This window comes from Sinocyclocheilus grahami, unplaced genomic scaffold, assembly GCF_001515645.1.
Source record: "Sinocyclocheilus grahami isolate Dianchi unplaced genomic scaffold, SAMN03320097.WGS_v1.1 scaffold906.1, whole genome shotgun sequence".
Lineage (NCBI taxonomy): Eukaryota > Metazoa > Chordata > Actinopteri > Cypriniformes > Cyprinidae > Sinocyclocheilus > Sinocyclocheilus grahami.
In genome coordinates, this window is record NW_015506085.1 from 528,780 (window position 1) to 551,210 (window position 22,431).

General features: G+C 38.1%; 1 protein-coding gene and 1 non-coding gene across 2 annotated transcripts in view; one reads left to right on the top strand and one right to left on the bottom strand.

Moving 5' to 3' along the window:
* The window catches only part of LOC107564062 (putative neural-cadherin 2), a 71,251-nt gene that overhangs the window by 11,711 nt on the left and 37,109 nt on the right, over positions 1-22,431 (bottom strand). Inside the window, exons 4-10 of the mRNA XM_016249059.1 lie at positions 21,942-22,069; positions 21,434-21,557; positions 18,409-18,589; positions 17,852-18,018; positions 10,160-10,424; positions 8,562-8,742; positions 5,632-5,876 (exon numbers count right to left, since the gene is read on the bottom strand). Of these exons, the coding sequence (XP_016104545.1) occupies positions 5,632-5,876; positions 8,562-8,742; positions 10,160-10,424; positions 17,852-18,018; positions 18,409-18,589; positions 21,434-21,557; positions 21,942-22,069 (1,291 nt within the window). The remainder of the gene's footprint in view (positions 1-5,631; positions 5,877-8,561; positions 8,743-10,159; positions 10,425-17,851; positions 18,019-18,408; positions 18,590-21,433; positions 21,558-21,941; positions 22,070-22,431) is intronic.
* trnak-uuu (transfer RNA lysine (anticodon UUU)) lies at positions 1,221-1,293 on the top strand. The gene has a single exon. It is a non-coding gene; the product is annotated as a tRNA-Lys (tRNA).

Below are 22,431 nucleotides of genomic sequence, written 5' to 3' on the forward strand. Positions count from 1 at the left end.
TGTAAGTGAGTAGTGTAATGTAAGTGAGCAGTGTAATGTAAGTGAGTAGTGTAATGTAAGTGAGCAGTGTAATGTGAGTAGTCAGAATCAGAATCAGAATGAGTTTTTATTGCCAGGTATGTTTACACATACGAGGAATTTGTTTTCATGACAGAAGCTCCACAGTGTAACAGAATGACAGTGACAGAACAAAAACACAGATAATAAAAAATAGAAAAATAGAACAAGTAACTAAGGAATAAAAATATACAAATCGACAATTGTATGTACAGGTATATAACAATAGACAGTTGTATGTACAGGTATATTATGTGCAAATTGAAATGTAGACTGAGTGTGTGTGTTAGATAAATAAGTGTATGAGTGAATAAATAGTGTGTGTTCCACAGTTATTGTCAAGTGTTCATGAGATGGATGGCCTGAGGGAAGAAACTGTTCCTGTGTCTGGCCGTTCTGGTGCTCAGTGCTCTGTAGCGTCGACCAGATGGCAACAGTTCAAAGAGGGAGTGTGCTGGATGTGAGGGGTCCAGAGTGATTCTGCCAGTCCTTTTGCTCACTCTGGACCCCTCACATCCAGCACACTCCCTCTTTGAACTGTTGCCATCTGGTCGACGCTACAGAGCACTGAGCACCAGAACGGCCAGACACAGGAACAGTTTCTTCCCTCAGGCAATCCATCTCATGAAAAAATAACTGTGGAACACACACTATTTATACACTCATACACATATTTATCTAACACTCATACTCAGTCTACACCTAAAATTTGCACATCACATATAGTACCTGTACATACCAAACTATATATTGTAATATACCTGCATATACAATTGTCGATTTATATATTTTTATTCCTTATTTACTTGTTCTATTTTTTATATTTTATTTTCTGTGTTTTTTGTTCTGTCACTGACATTCTGTTACACTGTGGAAGCTTCTGTCACGAAAACAAATTCCTTGTATGTGTAAACATACCTGGCAATAAAGCTCATTATGATTCTGATTCTGAGATGACAGCATGACCCTCACGTGATAGTAAACACAATCACGAGCCCTGTAGATTGACTTCCCCCAACTCTAACAAAGACAATTAGACTTTCAGAGATTCCTTACAGACCTCTTAATCTCAGGTCTTCATACATTCACATACATTCACAGAATGGCACAGAAACTGCCTTTCCATGCACCTACATGACACTAAAAGGACTTCTGAGCAACTAGTCTGGATAGCTCAGTCGGAAGAGCATCAGACTTTTAATCTGAGGGTCCAGGGTTCAAGTCCCTGTTCGGGCGAAGTGCCATCTTCTAAGGGGAAGTTGTGGCCTAATGGTTAGAGAGTCGGACTCGTAACCCAAAGGTTGTGGGTTCGAGTCTTGTACCGGCAGGGATTGTAGGTGGGGGGAGTGAATGTACAGTGCTCTCTTCCACCTTCAATACCATGACTGAGGTGCCCTTGAGTAAGGCACCAAACCCCCGACTGCTCCCCGGGCGCTGCAGCATAAATGGCTGTGTGTGTGCACTTTGGATGGGTTAAATGCAGAGCACTAATTCTGAGTATGGGTCACTATACTTGGCCACATATCACTTCACTAATAATTTCTATGCATAACTGCATATTATGTATGTAACCCACATGTGACTATCAGGTCATAATCATTTATTGTGTGTGTATTTTGAATAACTATTGAATAGCTTAAGGGTTTATATAAATGTTTAGTATGCGTGAATCTTCTTGCTTCTTCCAATCAATTCTTCGTCAAATGTATCATATTCTTGTTATAGAAATCATGTCCAAAAGTATACTCTGCAAGATAGTTAAAACTCGGACCATGTGCCTGACGAGATAACGTTTTGATTTATGAATTGGGAGGAGAAATATACAACACCCCGAGCAAAGACGACATCTAATTGGTCAAAACACCATTTGGGAGGTGTCCAAAAGCCCAGTTTAAATACTCAGGACACCATCAAATCACTCTCTTCAACTCTTCTTTCTTGCCTTTTCAAGCCGTGCTTTTTTTCAGTCATCACCTTTTGCGCTCTTTGAGCGTGCTCTGGCTTACACGCCAGCTCCTCCAAAACCATGAGGAGAAACGCCACCTAGTCTCGTCAAACTTTACTTCTATTTCTTTACATTAGTTTATTTTATTTTCCGTTGAGAGTTTCATGTTACGAGTTAAGTTTTGCCTAATGCTGTGTCTCCGAAAGAGTGCCATCTAAAACTTCAACTTCAAACCACAACTCCGCATCGTCAGCCAACACCCAACTACTGGCTTCTCAAGACTGAACTTCCAGCCAATCAGCGACCGCGGAAAACCCCGTTCTGCAAGGACCACAACAAAGGGAACCCCCGTACATGCAACGCAACGCAAGTACCTCCAGATCCTAGCTGAACTGGTGCATTTAATATAAAGTTTAACCTCATTGAGGAACTCAATGCGAGGGTTAATTAAGTGATCGATGGTTGTTCAGATCTATGCAATTGCACATATTGCTGTAAACTTGGGATTTCACATTTTCATCCTCTTAAACTAATTATTTCCTCACTTTCTGTCTTTCTGCAACTTGTGTGAATGCGTGTGTTTATGTGTTAGATTAGTTATATGTCTTAGATTTATCCAATAAAGCCTTATTTATATTGAAAAGAGAAGTATCTTGTGTTTTGTGCTTACAAGTTAATGTCTTAAACTGCTGAGCTTGTTACTGTGCTAATTAATAGTGTTTTCACTATATTTTGGATATTAATATCCATTGCAGAATTTATGTTATACGGCTCGTTCAATGAATCGCTGGCCGTCTCAGTGATCAGCCGTAAAACACTGATTCTGTCCAAATTCCCTTTAAAATCTTAAATGATTCCCTTTGAGCTAAATTGACCTATTTCCCTTACACTTGGTTTAGTAGAATGAGAAAAAATACAGAAGTCCTGAGGTCTAAATGTAGGTGTAATAAGTCTTATGGGGCATATTTTTTAATCTCTGAGCAGATGTCACCAAAATGCATGGAAAATGAAGATAGTGGTACTGACACTTTACTGAGAGTCTCTTAACTGAAAGAAACTTTTCACACAGACATTAAAAAAGGATCCCATGAGAGTCACAGAGAGAGATTGTAAAAGAGCGCTATAAACCATAATCATTCAAGTCTGTCTTTTGAAGTTATGATGGGTGATTTTACCCGCAGGTGAGCATCTACACTGTGTGAATGTCAAATCTGCATATCAGCATTGCCATAGAAAGACTTGACAATCCATGTATAATAGAGGACAAGTGAGGCATTTCCACAGTGGGTTCTTTGGACAGAGTCAGTATCCAGTGTTGAGTATTCTTATGATATGTAAATTAACAGGTACATAGCTCTAGTTAAAAAACAAGGTACAACAAATGCTACCATGATAAATAAATACTTTAAGATAATTATTATTTTTATTATTGTTATTGTTGCAGTAATTAGTGAGTGAGTAAAATTATCTAAAATGATTAATTTAATGTTATTGTCCATGTTAATAACATTTTTCTTTTCTTTTTTTTTCTTTTTTTAATGTATTTATTAAAATTTTTGGTGTAAAAGGTGACATTGTGACCTGTAAAATTAATTCATAAGTTTAAAATAGATATATACTGGGGCGAAAGACTTTAGTCTTAATTGCATACAGAATCACATGATCTCTTAGGGGCCATTTACACAACAAAACTGAAAACTTTTGATGTGTTTTGGCTGTTCGTTTACATGACAACGGTGTTTTAGAGGCCTGAAAATGCAAACTTTTGAAAACGGGTTTCCATTATTGTCTCAGTGTAAACAAAACATGTATTTTTGTGAAAACGATGATGTCAAGCGTATGGATATTATATACATGTTTGTGTAGTGTTTCTTTAAAAAGTGACATCATCAACTACCGGCCTGGCATGCACAGTATGGCATTTTAAGTCGTTTTCATGGATCCATGTGACCTAGGGATCGTTTTGACATGTCATCTGTACGGGAAAAACACAAAGAAAAAATGTTTCCATTTTTTTACATTGTTGTTGTATAAACGTACCCTTAGACACCACAATAGCGGAATAAAATCCTCAAAAGTAGCAACCACAAGAATGTAGCATCTGCGTAGGATCATGCATGAGCGTTGGACTGTTTATGGCTTAAGAGACCCCTTTTACGTCATAAATATTCCCCTTTTTAGAGCTAATAAATAATAAAAACATTACAAGAACAATCCAAATTCTTCTTCTCCTGTTTAGAGCACCACATTCCCTATTATCTGCTCCTGGAGTTTAACAGATGGACCTTTTCCCTCTTTGCTGTTTCTGTAGTGATATGCTAGTCAGCAGGGGCTGTTTTTCAGTGGGGAAGAGTGAGGCCTGACTGGTTACGTGGAGGCGTAGTGTTAGCACGGTGTGCTAAACCTATTAACCGCATTACAGGAAGAAAAAAATCTTCTTAACACTGTGCCGAAGCCTTTCAAATGGCAGAGAGAACTTGAATTTCTCTGACTCATCGCTCGTCTCCATTTGGAATTCGATAAAAACCTTACGGGCTACTTAAATTCAGTTGAGGACAGTTGGGACCATTGAAATTCTACCCAAAACCCTAGTGCATTGATCTCAATTTCCAGCCCGGCTTGGGTAAACAGCACAATGTGTGCCTACAAATCAAGTAATTAACACTTTAAAAAGCAACTGGAGCTGAGAATGAATAAGGTCGTGTCAAATCTATAATGGAACGAAACTGTGAGAGGAGGAAAAAGATTGTTTGGTTCCCTTTGGCCTCGCTGAACGCAGTCATGCAGGCAGATGAGGATGTCAGAATGAAGGGAGTTAATACGAGTTTCAGCAGTCATGATCATTGATTATGTAGACTGTGTTCTTTACCGCTGTCAGACAATGCTAGTAAAATGCAACACATGGGAACATAATTGATAGACACCTTTGCATATGAAATAAATATTTACATATACCAAACTCTACTATCTTTACCGCTGTCAGACAATGCTAGTAAAATGCAACACATGGGAACATAATTGATAGAAACCTTTGCATATGAAATAAATATTTACATATACCAAACTCTACTACAGCTACTACATGGGAAAAATATATGAATAAATACATATCAATAATCACAGTGCAAGAATACTGAAGTGCCAACCATCAAAATAAGTTTTAAAAATACATGAGGTTCTGCAGAGGAGGAGGAGCAGAGTTAATATTTATGCGACAGAAAGACACACTTGGCTGATTCATTAATTGAAGCCTCTTATTGAAACTAATATTTCACAGCAAACCAACAATCTGTGTGTTGACTGAGAGAGACATTATCATTAAAAAAAATGAAGTAACTAACTGTCCTTTTGCAGCTAAATTGTTTACTAAAACTGTAAAGTTCACCAGGAGTGATGCTGAATACCAACTGAATACCAACACTCAAATTTATCAATGTAGTGACACCATTAAAGCATCTGCATTACGATAATAACTAATATTATTAGTTACTTATATTAGAAATAGGCTATGCAAAATAATGCAGGTTATTTTTGCACAAGACAAGGCAAACAAAAACAGTAAGGCAAAAACAAAGGGTTCATTTCAAGTCAGGAATTTTCTTTTAAGAGCACAAGCTGAAGATAGATACCTAGTAGGGCCATAAAGCAGATGCATATGGCAAAGAGGGAGCTGAAACTGAGACCCACGTCGTCTCTGTAGATGGCCAGTGTCACCTCGCAGTGAAGCCCGCGGTAGCCCTCTGGACAGTGGCATGTGAACTTAGAGGGAGACTGTGCCACACAAGTACCCTTATGACACGGGCGGCTGGCACAGAGCGTGTACACGCAGAATTTGCCAGTGGAGTTTGCCTTGACCATGTGACCTGGGGGACACCTGCAATCGGAGGAGACAAAAGTAGAGAAGCATTAATCAAATGTTAATATGTTCACAAAAAAACCCCAAAATAACTAAAACTAAAACACATTTTTTAATGTCTTCTATGGATTTTATTGACAATTTTGGTACTGCTAGTGGTGCAAAAATTAGATGACATTGGTCAATAGAAAATGTAATATTCTTTGGTACATTCAAAATTTTTGTAAATGCAAATCTGCTAACAGAGAGCTGGTATATTTCAAATCCTGTGTGAATTAAATAAGCTTGAGATCACAAAGATTTTTCCTTTGCCCAGGAGATCAGTGTAGAAATGACAGAGCACTGAAAGAATGCACACAGTGCGGAAATCCAAGGTGACCGACACCGAGAGTGCTTACAAAACTGATAAGAACAAGAATAGGGCAGCCTCATGGCAAGTTAGAGGCAATGCCTGTAGACCAGTGGTTCTCAAACTTATTATTTTGTGTTTATAACGAGGGCAGTTATTCTATTTACAGTAGGCAACCATTCAAATGTTTGGGGTCATTAAGGTTAAGAAAGTGATATTCAAGAATCCATTAAATTGATAAAAAAGGAAAAAGTTTTTTTTTTTTACAGTACATTTTTTGACCATAAGCGTAATCATGTGATGATTTTCAGGTGATTTTCGTGCAGCTTTGGCGATGTTGAGGTTTCATTCACACTCTATCTGACATACCCTGTTGCCCCAAAGAGACTTGTTAAACATTCCTGTTTAGAATAAATCCACAGGGGAATTTTTACAGAAGAGATTTTTAATTTCTGTTTGTTCTTCTTTTCATGGAACTCTTGGACACCCTTTTTACAGCAGTGATTATACTTATACAATTTGGGTGGATGTTTCCAATTAGCTTTCAGTGAAAAATAATATTTATCCCTTAGTTTTAGAAAATACCCCGTTTTTTAAGATTATACTGAATTCCTTATTTTCTGATTGAACATGGTAATTTTGGTGGGTAAATACCACATCTACACATGTAAATGTAAGAAATGTAAGCCCTTCTTTACTATACTGCTTAGATTTATGATAATATTTCAAAGTTTGCTTTCAAATACTTAAAAGAAAACTAAGTAGAAAGACATAAACATATGTGCCTCGTCGAAATAATTACTATTTTAGCTCTGTCCTGATTTATATTTGTGTTAGTCATAAGTCCATTCAATTTCATATCTTGCTTTTTTATGTCAGTATGGTGTGGCTTACGATATTGATATGTTCCCTATCTTGCACTGTACGTGTGTAATAATTTTTTTTTTAAATGTGCAATAAAAATTTTTAAATGACAAGACATGAATAATGTTAATAAATATTTAAAATAATTTCAAATTATTCAACTTTCTATTTTCAATTTCATATTTACATTTCAATGTTTCTGTTCACTGAAAAATGAAAACACCTCCACACAATTACTGAGTGGCATAACCATTTTCAACTACATATAACAGCTATGAGAAGGAGAAGGAGGAGAAGAAGAAGAAGAAGAAGAAGAAGAAGAAGAAGAAGAAGAAGAAGAAAATGTTTTTTTCAGCAATCAGCATGCATTCTGAAGGAATGAATTTTAATGAAGGTTTAGCATGACAGGAAAAATACATTTTAAAATATATTCAACTACAAAGCTGTTCTTTCTAATGGTAGAGTTATGGGTTTTACTTTATTTTTGATCAAATAAATGCATCCTTGCTGAGCAGAAGAGATTTCTTTAAAAAAAAAAATCTTACTGACCTCTTTTTGAATAGTGGTGTATATTGTATAATTTATTTATAATATATATTTTAAAAGCATGTATTTGGCCCTTATAACAGCCCACAAAATTAAAAAAATGTAACTGAATGCCACTTGACATTCATAATATTTGATTGGACTGGACTTGAAATATCATTAGGCATAATTAGTTTCCCAAGGAGCATATATAACTTGAGTGTTAAACTCTACACGCGCTACAGTGAACGAATGCTGCATTCTATTTCTGATGCACTCCACCTGCTTGCGCTGCCGCACTAACCAGTTAAACAGATATGGAAAGTTCGCTATGATGCATCCAGTGTAGAGACGGTGTTTGGATGCTGCAGACCATTTTCTTTTGCGAGTTTCAGCTCATACATCTTTGGTGTAAACTAGGCTTAATCAAATGGCTCCCAAGAACACCTCAGAGCCCCCCTTTTCAAAAATATTTCTTCCAGCTCCCCCCAATGCCAATGCCAATAACATACAATCATAGACACAATCAACTACACAGCAGCTGCGCAGCTCTCACAGTCAAAGAGGACAGTGGATAGGTCCGGGGTGAAGAGCAGCCCACAGATATCATACCTGCCTTTGACTGAGGCGTATTGACACACACCCGAGAGCCAAAGTGCACAAGGCTTGGCTAAGTGGAAAACCCTACTGCGTGTGTCTTACACTGAGCAGATTAGATCCGATTTTTATTAAAACTAACCTATTTAACTTGTTTCTTTTTTGAACAGAATGAAGATGTGTACAATTTTCTCACTTCATTTAAATATTTCATTTAAATAAATAAATTCAATTATTATTTAACTATATAAAATATCTTATTCTGGACAGTTCTAAAACAAAAAAAAACAAACATGCATTTTGTATGATCCCTATTATTTAGGCAAAATAATGACCACCTTTGACCACAACTGTGTGTATTTGTGTACCTGCATTCATGGATTCTCCACAGGTCCACGCAGGTAAAGGGGGGGCTACATTGGTTTTTCCGGCAGGAGTCAGAGGAACAACCCAGAGAGACACCTTGAGAACTGACCACCGACACCCCCTCTCTGGCCTGACTGTCCAGAGGAATAAACCGCCCGCTGAGTCTCAAGTCCCGCATACAGCCTGTGCCAATGAGAAAAACAAAACCAAAGCTAACACGTTTCATGTTTCAGTACAAATATAGCGTAAAGTGTGAGTTATACCTCTTATACCTACATTACACTTGCTTCTTCACATGCACACATAGACAAACTGAGCTCAACATGATCTACTCATATTCGGAGCTTTTAAGAAAAAGTGCTTTTAGAGTCCATTTAATAAACACACAAAGTGTGTGCCTGAGGCTAACCAGCGTGTCTGTGCACAGAGGACTCTTCCACCTCCTTTTCTCTTTCATGTCACGTCATTGTCTCCCTTCCCTCCCGCTGTCTGTTTTTATGCTAGCTGTACTTCCTCTCTACACTGAAGGTGCATTTGAGGCTATTATGAATTAATTGTTCCTATTAATTTTTCATTATTTCCAATAAAATAGTGTGTAATCATGACAGATAGAGGAACTGCGATATGAATTAGCTGATAAAGCTATACAGATTCGTCTGCTTGACGTACACATGTGCTGGCTAAGTTCTTTCTCCAGTTAAATTGGATTAGCGGTAAACTTCACAGTGCTCTGATATAACTCAGTGATTGGATTTTTCAGGCCATGGGACAGAGCATTTTTGTTAGCTCAAAATGTCATGCTACAGTGTTTATTGGAGTTGTCCACAGCTCTCCATGCACACTTTGACATATTGACTCCATTTAATTTATTGTAACCAATTAATCTATTGCGACCAGCTCTGGACAGACTGCACAGACTGCTAATCAACTCTGAGACGCTAAGCATTGCGAATTGCTTATCAGGGAGCTGTACTTGGTGCTGCTTTGAAAGAACAATTTATAATGTTGAATGTTTTTCACACTATGATGCTTACTAGCCAATTAATTAATTATTTTTTTGTATGTAGACACAGGACAACAAGATAAAACAGAAATTAGAAAATGCATTTAGAACTAGAATAGCACTTCTTAACCATTTTTGCCAGCACTCATACTGCAATATGATGCCTTTTTAATTTATCATTAGCGGTAACGTAAAAAGGCTTTCATTATAACTATTCACTTTTAAATGAAAAACAATTGATAAAGCAGGTGAAAAACAGTCTCAACAAGCAGTTTCTTGTTCCTTTAATGAGACACCTGGGCTTACTTGTCCTTTGCAAGTTATGACAGGTCTGGATGTAATTTTGCATCTGTTGTATTGTTTTAAAGAAAACAAGAAAACTAGATTATTTGTGATACATCATTTAAATTTTCTGACAGCCCTGGTGTTTTTACTGTGTATTACCTATCATTTCTCTTTTGAATGGTAGTGTATATTACAGTATATACTGTAGTTACATGGATTGGGAATACGATTCTCAGAGATTGATATCTATGTCATTGGCTGGTAGGCATCATGCTCTACCAACTGAGCTTCAGGAGCACACCTGTACCTTACCTTGGAAGCTCTTGTTGTGTCCTGAGGGGAAGGAGTTGCCCAGCATCACCACAGCAGGATCAATAACAATCTCCCGACTGCGACCCGGCGATCCCGTGACCTCTCGCTGTCCTCCCCCGCCGTCCAGGCGTAGGGTCATCTCATTGTCATGCCGATCTAAGTGAATGTCATGCCACTCTCCGTTGTCTAAACGATAAGAGGGAATTGTCAAGTTGAAGTCCCCATCACCAAGGTTGTAGAAGACACTTAACAGACCCTGATAGATCTGAGAAAGTGGGACAAAAAAAGAGAGAGAGAATGCGGTCAGAATAAATTAATTTACGGTTTTGTAAATTAAGGAATCTGGAGAAAATATAGTGGCACAGACAAAGAACAGTTGTGAAATTATGGAAACGGTGGTAGAGAGAAAGTGAGAGACGTTCAGTATGGGATAAAGTAGACCCATTGGGGACTTAAGACATCAGACTGGGGCAGGATCTGATAAAACAACTGAGCACTGACAGAATAAAACATGTTGGGCCTTTAATTGGAGACAGTGGGAGCAGGGAATTCAATATGGTGTCAGTGAGGTTTGCCACTATATTCTTGTGTTGCTTCTCCGACTCTCTAGTGGTCATCTGTGAGACTTTCTTTTACTCTCTCTTTCCCTTTGCAAGCTCTTCTTAAACCGATTGCTTCTTATAAATCAAATTTTTTGAAGGCAAGCTTTATTATTTACGAGGGTTTGTAAGATAAAAAGTGTGTAATATCAAAGTACATTTTAAAACTCTGCAGTTTTATGCTTTGAATAATCCACTATCCAACAAGCCCTCCACTATAAAGTTGTTGCCTTTTTTTAAGTCTAATAACAATAATTGAACTGGTGTTTTACTTTACATGCACATGGTTATTAGCCATAGCTTCATATCTGGTGGAAAAAAGGTTGAAAATGCCATGTTTGACAATGAGGTTTGTATTTGTTTGTGAGACAAAGAGCAGCTGGCCAATCTCCTGAAGAAAGCCCCATCCTTCATTTTAATTTCAGAGTCTTTCTGCATGTGTCCCAGAGAGCATAATTTTCCAGCCCCCATTTTGGATCCTGGCTTTGTGGCTATGTAAAAAGCAAGACTAATTAATGATGCAAAAGGCAGTGAGACTCTCTCACATTTCAACAACAACAGTTTACACAAATAAACACAGTTGGACTCTGTGAACCTTTGCACCTTCTTCCTCTCCCATAGCCTACTCAATTTCACCTGCAGAACAGTTTAAGAGAATAATCTCAAACCGGACTGTTTGACTATTTCAAGGCTTTGCTACGCTGGGTAGGTATTTAAACCGGAAGGCGTACTAATTAACAAGAACATTAACTTTAATCTCTCCATGGAAAAATACAGTGGTTCTCAAAATGCACAGAGCAGTGGTACCCCAGGACTGGAATTGAGAACCACTGTCCTCAAATTTACAGCATAAATGACAGTACAGATGTTCATTCTCATCGCTTGTTGGTGTGAAAGGTGTCTGCATGCTGCTCATCCCCACCAAATGATCCAGAAACCAATGTCATCCACTGGAGCAGCAGGTGAAGCCATCTGCCCAGTTGCATGTTTAAGAATTAAAAGGCATTTAATTATGGATAATTGGATATTAAGTACATAAAGTGCAGTGTATGCCTGGGTTCTCTTACCACCTTTTAATATTTTGTTGTGTAAGCAAATATTATGAGGCATCGTCGAATCAATGTCATGACAAAATCTTGGCAATCATTAAAGAGATAGTTCACCCAAAAATGAAAATTCTGTCATTAATTACTCACCCTCATATTGTTCCAAACCCGTAGGACCTTTGTTCATCTTCAGAACACAAATTAAATATATTTTGATGAAATCCGAGAGCTTTCTGACCCTCCATAGACAGCAACGGAACAATTATGTTCAAGGTCCAGAAACGTAGTAAGGACATTGTTAAAATAGTCCAAGTGACATCAGTGGTTCAACCTTAATTTAATGAAGGTACGAGAATACTTTTTGTTGAGAGTACTAGAGTACCACGATATATGCGTGTGATGCTGCTGATGCAGGAGCCCGCATTCTGATGTAGAACACGCTTGCGCTGTGCCTTGTTTACAAGCTGAGGAATACACATGCATGCATCGTGGTACTATCGTGAATGGCGGCGGAGACTGACCAGAAGAGAATAATTGTTGAATAAAGTGATTATTTTTGTTTTCTTTGCGCACAAAAAAGTATTTTCTTAGCTTCATAAAATGAAGGTTGAAGCACTGATGTCACATGGACTATTTTAACAATGTCCTTACTATGTTTCTGGACCTTGAATGTGTAGTTCCCTTATGTCTATAGAGGGTCAGAAAGCTCTCAGATTTCATCAAAAATATCTTGATTTGCGTTCTGAAGATGAACGAAAGTCTTACGGATTTGGAACGACATGAGGGTGAGTAATTAATGACAGAATTATAATTTTTGAGTGAACTATCCCTTTAAATGAATCCTTCTTGGTGATATGCTATAAAGAGATGAGATAGCAGGTGTTGAAGCAGGACTGAAGTGTCTTCTCTGAGGAGGACAGGCAGGCAGTGGCTCCAAAAAAATTTGGATGAGAAAATAATGAGCAGTATAAAAATCAAATACAATGAATATTGCATAATATGAGCTCAATTAGAGTGAAAAAGTAGTTTAAACCCAACACACAGTGAGGGGACTTTGCTGCCTCATTCCATAAGCCCACCACAAAATATATATTTGGTAGCCTCATCTTAAAAGTATTATAACTAGACCCGGAAAAATCATGTAAATTAATAAAGTTTTAAAACTCTAATGGCATTTTGTACAATGAATATATATTTTTATCTGTTCTGTTTATGTCAAGATCTAAAATATTTCATTAGGTGGACTTCTGGTTTGGCGATGTGAGAGAGCAGCAGAGATGAGGACCTCGCAACCACACTCATTTTAAACACATTAAAGCGCCTTCTAAGAACTACACTTCACACAGTTCAGAAAGCTAAATGAGCAACTCTAAACAGAAGAAAAGTACCACATCAGCAACACGGTCAGGTACTACCCTAGCGGATAAAGTAGCAGCTATGGTGGCTAGCGATACCGATAGCATAAGGATACACCTGAAAAAGACAAGACGGATAATTTGTCGACGAGTCAGCTCTCTGAACTGGCAAAACAGTGGGCCCGTTTAAAAGAGGACATGGCACCTCAAGCAGTTAAAAAGGCTCCCTTGACACGTTACTTGAGACAATCAGCTTGTTTCAGCACCAACTCGAATCTACTGAAGTATTGGTTGGCGCAAACTTCGAAAGGCTGGTCGCCGCGGAAGCAACGATTGAATTCTTGAAGGCAGAGAACTGATCTCATCTTGACCAAACTGACGATCTTGAGAATAGATCCAGAAGGGCTAACCTGCGTATTATTAATATTCCGGAAGGCAGTGAGGATGGAAAAGACCCCATCGGATTTATATCTGGGCTACTTAAAGATACCATGGAGGGCTACTGAATTTGAGCGAGCGCATCGCGCGCTTCACCCCAAACCTGGAGTAGGGCAATCTCCAAGACCAGGACAAATTCATTGTCTGCTTCCACCGATTTCAGGAAAAGGAAAAGGCACTTCACTGGGCCAGGTGGCATTATATTAAATACGTTTCAGAAAGTAGCGCAGTTGCTTTGTTTATGGGGTTACCGGGGTAACGGCTGCATTTCTGCTGTTCCATCAGTGCCATCTGCTGTCAAAGAGTGAATGTGCATTTTCATTTAGCACATCTCCACTCGTTCTGCCATGCACTTTTCAACGTGTTGGGCTTGTTTACATCAGAGTGCTCATGCCTCTTTGACGCAGCATACAATGGTTTTGTGCATTTTAGCCAGTTGATGGGAAAAGTATTATTTAATTGCATTCAAAAATGTAAATAATTAGTAATAAATAATTATTCACGGTGTAGGGATTTCTAACTATGAACGGACACTGATATCAGCCATCATGAGATTTGCTAAATCACCCAGCACATGAGTCCCATATTCTTGGTCTATGTCCTGTCAGTATGGTGAACTCATCTACTCATGAGATCGAAACTAATTAGATCAGGAGACCACAAAGCTATCTTTGGTATCAGGACTAAAAAGCCCTTTCACGACATATGGATCCCCTCGTGATCGCGAATGTATAGAACTAGTATATCCAGCAGGAAAAGGATGAGTAAATTAACTGATGCCCTCAGGCCCACGAACACGAGATCTATACAGCGTGACTGTCGCATGACTTTTGACCACCAGCTTCCTGCATGACTGAAACCCTTACTTCCTTTGCATTCCAAAGAAACAGAATGTACACAGACGAGTCAGAAGACAATCAGTGAAAATCATTTGAAAGTATCGGAGCAATATACTCCCGAATAATATGCTTTCTGCTTGATGTGTTATTGTAACTTATGAAGTATTAATCGATATTTTATAACCCTTTTTATAGATAAAGTGATTAAAGTTAGTCCGTGTATGCCAGATATGCGAAGTTTAGGCTTGTAGGAATGGTCATGATTTTTAAGTAACCTTGGTATGGATGAAATTTTTTTATTTTGAACATTGTGTGTTGTACGACACCTTATAGAAGTTATTAAAACCTGCAAAGACATTTCCCCACGGGAGCATGTGACTTGTGCATGATAAAGGAACCACACAGGGAGTGGCTAAGCCCAGCAGCCACTATCTGATTGGAACAGCGACCTGTGGGATGGACTTACGCCGCGGATCAAAACCCCACTGCAACACAGATTCGGTGCTTGCTTAAAAGAACGTCATTCAAACATCATTCCGACGTCACCGCAACCGACCAATCAGCAGCGGGGTTCCCTCAACAGACATCCAGGAAGCCCGTGTCAGCGACGGAATCGCCTCAGCTTTTAAGCTGTCAACCAAGCAAAACGCAGGTACAAACAAACTCTTCAAATCTGCTGAACTGACGCTGGTGAATTTAGATAAGCAGTAAAATTAAGCTAAATTCTCTGCTTGTGAGTTCGCTCAGGTGAAGTTAAATCACTCGGAAAACGAGTTAGGACTTTGAAAACTTCATGCAATTCCGTTGACTCATTTCCTTGAATCTTTGTGTGTATGTGTGTATATGTGTGTTTTAGTTAGGTTTTTATGTAATCTAGATTAGCCAATAAAATTCATGTTTCATTTATAAAGGAGTGTCTGGTGTCATATAATTTCAAGGTTAAAACTGTTGCCAAAAGATCCCTTGCTACTTAGCTCGTAGCTTACATATAATAATTACCTCTGTTAAGAGCTTACAAATAATCAGAATTGTGTTGACCGTGGCCAGGAAGACACATATTTAATTTGTTAAAAGATACTAAGAATCACCGGCTCACTGGACGACCCTTGATTTAAAGTGTAAACTAACAAATTTGAATTCAGTTTAATCAGGTGGACTTGGGACATTCAGATCCGAGTCCTCGCAAAACCTGAATGTATTAGTAATCATTAATTCCCTACAATTACAAATGAATAAATAAAATGTCATTACAACGGTATTTTGAAGGGCCCATGATAACAATATCGTGCATGTTCATTATCATGATATATCGTATTACCGAATACCGGCACAAGTAAGCACTAATGATTTAACATTTGATTTTGTATACCACAATTGACCAAGTTTAAATCCATTCTGTATATTTTAAAAGCAGCATCCATTTGGGCTCCTAACCATCTGGGCCATGGCTAAACTTATGAGATGAAAACAACTACATCTCATGTATACTACAAATACATCTCTCAGTAAACTAGTTCTGAGTCAGAATCCCTAGAATTCAAAGAGAAACGCACACTATATTGATATTCTGCTGCCACTAATGGAGTTGTGCATAAGTGTCTTGAGAAGAAATTAGATGATCAAACTATTATTTCCTCCTCATCCGCTGATGACAAGAACACCTTGCTAGAAATGTCTCTGAGATGTGTCATAATCAGACACAACAGGCAATGCTAAATGGGTATTGGCACATCACATCAATTAGCATTATTGCTAAGGTAATTGAGAGGAGCACAGCAGGAGATTACGTTTTAATCTTTCGCACATGGCACAAAGGCAGCATCAGTTCCTGCACCGCTGCGAAGCCTCGCAAGAATCATAATATAAGCAGGTAATGAAATCTGTAGCCTGCCACTTTAGGGGATATAAAATGTCTTCTAGCCTGTCTCACAGACACGTCTAATTCATGCCACAGATAAATCACCCACGATTTACATGGGAGAGAAAGAGAGAAGGAGAGGAGAGAGAGGGAGAGAAACAAAGCAGCAATCAGCAATCTGACTGCATCATCTTAAAGCAGGTGTTGAGAGAAGAAAAAAAATGAGACAGCCTTGGAGTGAGAGGGTAGATGGCATGCATTCTGCAAGTGTATCAGCTGAATCGGGAGACGCATACTAATGCCTCTATGATTAAACATAAACTCGTTGCTCCATTCAAATTCTCACATTGCACCGCTGTTGCAACAACGTACGTGGGGTCTGGCAGATGGGCTGCTATTACAGAGCACATCAAGAACAAATAATCTTTATATGCTGGCGGTCGACATTGCTCATTCGCTGTAAGGACATTTCATGAGCACAAATTTGTAGGGAAACAGAGAAGACATTAAAAGCATTTATTAAAAAAAATCACTTGGCAGGGTGTTGGCAAGGTGCTCAATATTTCTGGTATTATATATAAGTTAAAGTTCATGTATAAATATGTGACCCTGGACCACAAAACCAGTCATAAAGGTCAGTTGTCTGAAAGCCAAATAAATAACCTTTCCATTGATGCATGGTTTGTTAGGATCGGACAATATTTCGCCGAGATACAACTATTTGAAAATCTGGAATCTGAGGGTGCAAAAAAATCTAAAGGCACAAATTTGTAGGGAAACAGAGAAGACATTAAAAGCATTTATTAAAAAAAATCACTTGGCAGGGTGTTGGCAAGGTGCTCAATATTTCTGGTATTATATATAAGTTAAAGTTCATGTATAAATATGTGACCCTGGACCACAAAACCAGTCATAAAGGTCAGTTGTCTGAAAGCCGAATAAATAACCTTTCCATTGATGTATGGTTTGTTAGGATCGGACAATATTTCGCCGAGACACAACTATTTGAAAATCTGGAATCTGAGGGTGCAAAAAAATCTAAATATTGAGAACATCGCCTTTAAAGTTGTCCAAATGAAGTTCTCAGCAATGCATATTACTAATCAAAAAATTAAGTTTTGGTATATTTACAATAGGAAATTTACAAAATATCTTCATGGAACATGATCTTTACTTAATATCCGAATGATTTTTGGCATAAAAGAAAAATCGATAATTTTAATCCATACAATGTTTTTTTGGCTATTGTTACAAATATACCCCAGCGACTTAAGACTGGTTTTGTGGTCCAGGGTCACATATAATATTGTTCAAAGTTCATTTATGTTCTTTCATAATAAATGAATGTTAATTTATACAACTTGAAATGTGAAAAAAATGTATTGCGTTCAAAAGTTTGAGCTGTCTATCATCAAAATAAAAAAAAGAAAGAAATTGGCAGCACAACCATTTCCAGTATTGTTGACAAATAAAAACATTTTGATAATGCATTTGCTATATTCAAGGGAAATGAAAAGCATGAGAGAGAAAAAGAGAGATGCTTTCAAGAGCACTAACCTCCAGTTTGAGATATTCATTCTGTTCTTTGGACAGCAGGCTGAGGATAGAGCTGCTGTGTTTGCGTGTCCGAACTAGGACCTGAACCTGTGTGTGTCTGGCTGGGAGAGTGAAGGCCAGCTGAAAGTGTATGTGACTCCGTCCATCAAAAGAATACTCAGGGAGCTCTGTAAAACACACAAATGTGTTCTTCAGATGCAGTCCTTAAAAAGGAGGCATAAACAGTGAACACACTGTGAGAATATCACAAGATGTTCCAGTTGCGTTACATAAAGAAGCTCTACAAATTCATAACACTTCTGAATGCGATTTGTGCCAAGATTCGGTGTGCGTGAAATACTGCCTGGGTGCTAACACTATCCCTCCTACACAGAGCAATTCAAAGATATTCACTGCCCCCACTGAAAAGCTTTCACACACACACACACAGACCGTTTTCACATCCATTCAACCATTCTCTTTAGCAATGACTTATCTGCTTTATCTTCGAAGGCTCAGTCTCTCCACATTCCAATAGATGTGGCTTGAAAACTTTGGGACAACTGCTGTGTAATTACCCTTTTCACACTGATACCCGCTGAACCCAGGTATGCACTGACAGCTGAAGGAACCCCACTCTCCATGGCAGCGCCCCCGGGTCCCGCAGGAAGGAAAGCCCATGTTCACACAACTATTGTCCGTCATCAGACAACCTGGAGCACTGCCAGAGGACTCAGCCGGTGAACCGAGGTCATAAAACTGAGAGAGAGAGAGTGAGAGAGAGTCAAAGTGAGGGTTACAGACTTACAGGTACAGAAGTCACAAAAACACTTGAGAGTAACAGAAATACAAAAAAGGGAGAGAGAGAATAAGCTTGTGGAAATATAAATAAGGCAGGAAATAATGCTCAGGATAGGCCAAACCGGGAGGTCTTGAAAATATAAGAGATGAAAAGAGAAAGAATGTTTTATCTTATTTGTGCATTCACCTTTAATCCAGCATGCCATAATGAATATTACCATGCTGGGCAGGCCACAGCCACTTAAAAAAAGCAGGCCTGCAGCGCTCTGTATTAGAAGAATGGGGAAACCTTGAGGCCTTAAATTCTCTTCACAACAGAACAACCACGCACCACATTAGATCAGTTTTCCTTTCATCTGATGACTCCCATTTATTCATGCCCACTCTTCCGAACGGCGTGTTTTTGAAGTGGTTGCAGCGTGAGCTTGACCCTGTGCGGGAACTGGTTGCACCTTTTACAGACAGATAGCACGGCTGATTTACCAGCACAGCTAAATAAGCAAAAGGGCTGCATTAATTCCACTCGACTGCTGTTTGTCACTATTATTTCATATTAGACAGGTTGGTTTATTGTCTTTTCTTTTCTAACAAAGGAATAAGTAAAATACAATGTCTCCTGAGCCACAGTGTGGAAACATTGAACCTATAACACTTTCCACACATTACATGACCAATAGACAACATTAACAACACAGAGAGAACAAAAAATACAGACAATTTACAATAAATCCATCTGTGAATAGTAAAATTCAGCAGTATTATATTTCTGAATAATGACAGTTGTCCATTGTAACACTACAACTAACCAGTAACTCAAAAGTGTATTTATTTATTTTTTACATTTACTTAAATAAGAAATGAATGCTTTTATTTAGCAAAGCAGTATTGAAGACTGTAATAATCACTGCTGGAAATTCAGCTTTGTCATTTCAGAAATAAATTATTTTAAAATAAATTACAATAGAAAGCAGTTGTTTTAATTTGTAATAATATTTCACACTATTATTGTTATATTGTCAAACTATTACTATTATTGTTTTTACTGCATTTTTGATCAAATAAAGGCAGTCTTGGTAAGCTTAAGAGATTTTTTCAAAAACACTTAATACATGACATGACCAACAGACAACATATACACAGCGAAAAACAGACACTTTGCAATTAAATTATTCGTTATTAGTAGCATTCAACAGTCATAACTGCGGATAATTGTCCAGGGTAAGACTATACGTTAACTGACTACTTCAAGCCGATATTTCCTACATAGCTGTGCTAATTTCCATCTCTCTAATAAAAGCTAAAATAATCACCTCGTATCTACATTTCATATTCATTTATTTGGTAAGAAGTCATGCAATAAGCAGAACAATGTAAAGCCAGCAGGTCATTGTCGCAAAACCATTTCAAGACCTTTCTTTCCTTGTGACCATTGTGACCATTAGTATCATTGTTCGGTGACAAATGCAACTTGATTTTCTTGCTCTAGACTGACTTTTTCATAGTTGGAGCTGAATGACCCATTAGAGATGGTAGTCAGATGGTGTCTCACTTTTTGATTTTGATTTGCTGTGGTTGCTGTTTTTTTTTTGTGTACACCTCTGAAAGGTCAGCCTTTCCACTGTAAGGTTTAGAGTTGTTTGGTTTATTCGTTCCTTAAGTCTGGTTTTAGTAAAGGATTATACTTTCTTTTTTTATGAATTCACGGCTCAAGCAAACCTATGTGACCTTTTAAGTAACGTACTGCAGTTCCCTGGATGTACCTCCCAAAGTGGCTCAGTAAATGGCATAAAATCCGTAAATCTTAAAACCCCATTTCCATGCACCCCATAACACTGTGTATTTGCCACCAAAAAGCCTACTCAGAATTCACACAGGTCACTAACAGGGAGAAAGCTAAAGTAAGTAAGTAAACTGTTTGAGAAAAGAGAGTGGGCAGAAGTGAGTCTAAAATAGCAATTCTACCTCTGTACTTCCTCTTTTAACAGTCTATGACCTGCTCTCCAGTCAAGCCCCAGTAGCCTAAGTGAACACTTCTCTGCTGTTTCTTTGTGTCTGGTGACCACTGGTTAAGTGTTTTAGACTCAAGAACCTTCAGCTGAGTCATAATTTTACAATGAGAAACAAATAGTCACCCACTGTTAACAAACTTTGACATAACATGGGGTGAGATAATATCACAGATCAACTTATAAGACTATAGTCATATATGGACACAGCTTACAGTCAAATCTCCTTCAGCAGCTAAATGGTTAAAAGTACATATACTGACAGAACTATGCTGGGACATGTATTAGCAAAATCTATGGCTGGTATATTTGTTCCAAAAACACTCAAAACTGATGGTTGGATGCAACCCTAAGAAGTCTTGTCATGTTTTTTTTTTTTTTTCCTGTCTTTGCTCATCTAAAAAGGGACAGCATAAAAATACTGTTCTTTTGAACTTTGTTCATCATCAAGAATCCTGAAAAAATGTAGCATGGCTTCCACAAAATTTTAAGCAGCACAACTGTTATCAGCACTGATAAATTCTTAGGCTTTTGTCACCTCCAAACCAAGAACAACCAGAGAGAAAAACAGTCGTACACCAGTCAAAGTCATAATTGTGACAGATAGATAGATATACAAAAATAATAGTAAGGCATGGCCTCATATGAATTCTGTAGATCATATAAAAATAAAAAAACTCATCTCTGTTACAGGACTTTGCATAATAAAGCTTCTTTATGTTTTCTTCTTCCCTCACTCTATCACTGTTGTCAAAGATTTTTCTCTGTCTGTACTGATATGCATGCATTTCCTCACCTTGCTGTCAACGAGGAGGTTTCGGATACAGCCAGTAAAGTGCTTGTGTTGTAGTTGTGGGTAGATATACGGCAGGTTCTCATTCACTCCTCCTAGCTGAAGCACCTGTGTCACGTTCAGATGCCTGAAAGCACATCAGAAGAGGTCATTACCCTAGCCACGTTTACTTCTCTACCACATGAGTTACTAGTATGCTATGGAGAGGTCATTTTCCTCTAGAGATTCACTCTGATAATTAATTTGACCTTTTGGATTGAGACCTTTGTGTAATTATACATATTTCAAGACATAAGCCATAATTGAGTCCATAATTGGCATGAGTCCCATATGTAGAGGGAGAAAGAGGAGGGTAATGATTGTTTCATTGACTCGTCCACTGTGTCCTGCTATAATGGTGGAAGAATGATTTGTTTAGAACTCAAACTTTAATGATTCATCAGGGTCACATTTTTAACACTTCAAACAATTATGCATTGGTGCGTAAAGAGAAATAAAGGAAGTGATTTACTTGTCCATGTTCGGTGTGACGCCAGTAACTTCACAGGAAGTGTGGTCTTCAGTAGTTAGCCAGCTGCCCACTCCCTCCATCTCCATGATAGTGGCTCCTGCGCAGCGGTCAAGTGTAAAACGAACTTCCTGAAGAAGAAAAGTTAAATTTGACTTCAGCAAAAACACTGTTGAAAAATAGAATAAAATAAATCAATTGGCAGAAGAGGTACAGTGTGTACTGCAAAATGTGGAATGTAAAAATTCATTGGATTTATTCATGTTTTGGGGGTTTCTGAGATTGCAAACAGAAATAATGTAACATTTTCAAAAATGTCCTAAGTATTAGCAAGATACTTCAATGTTAGTTACATATTTCAAACTTTGTCTTTGGGTCGGAGACCTCATACAAAGATGAGGTTTGTTATACACACATACATGGACAGATATGCAGACATACCATAGAACAGGGATACAAGGATAATTCACTCAAAATGAAAATGCTGTCATCA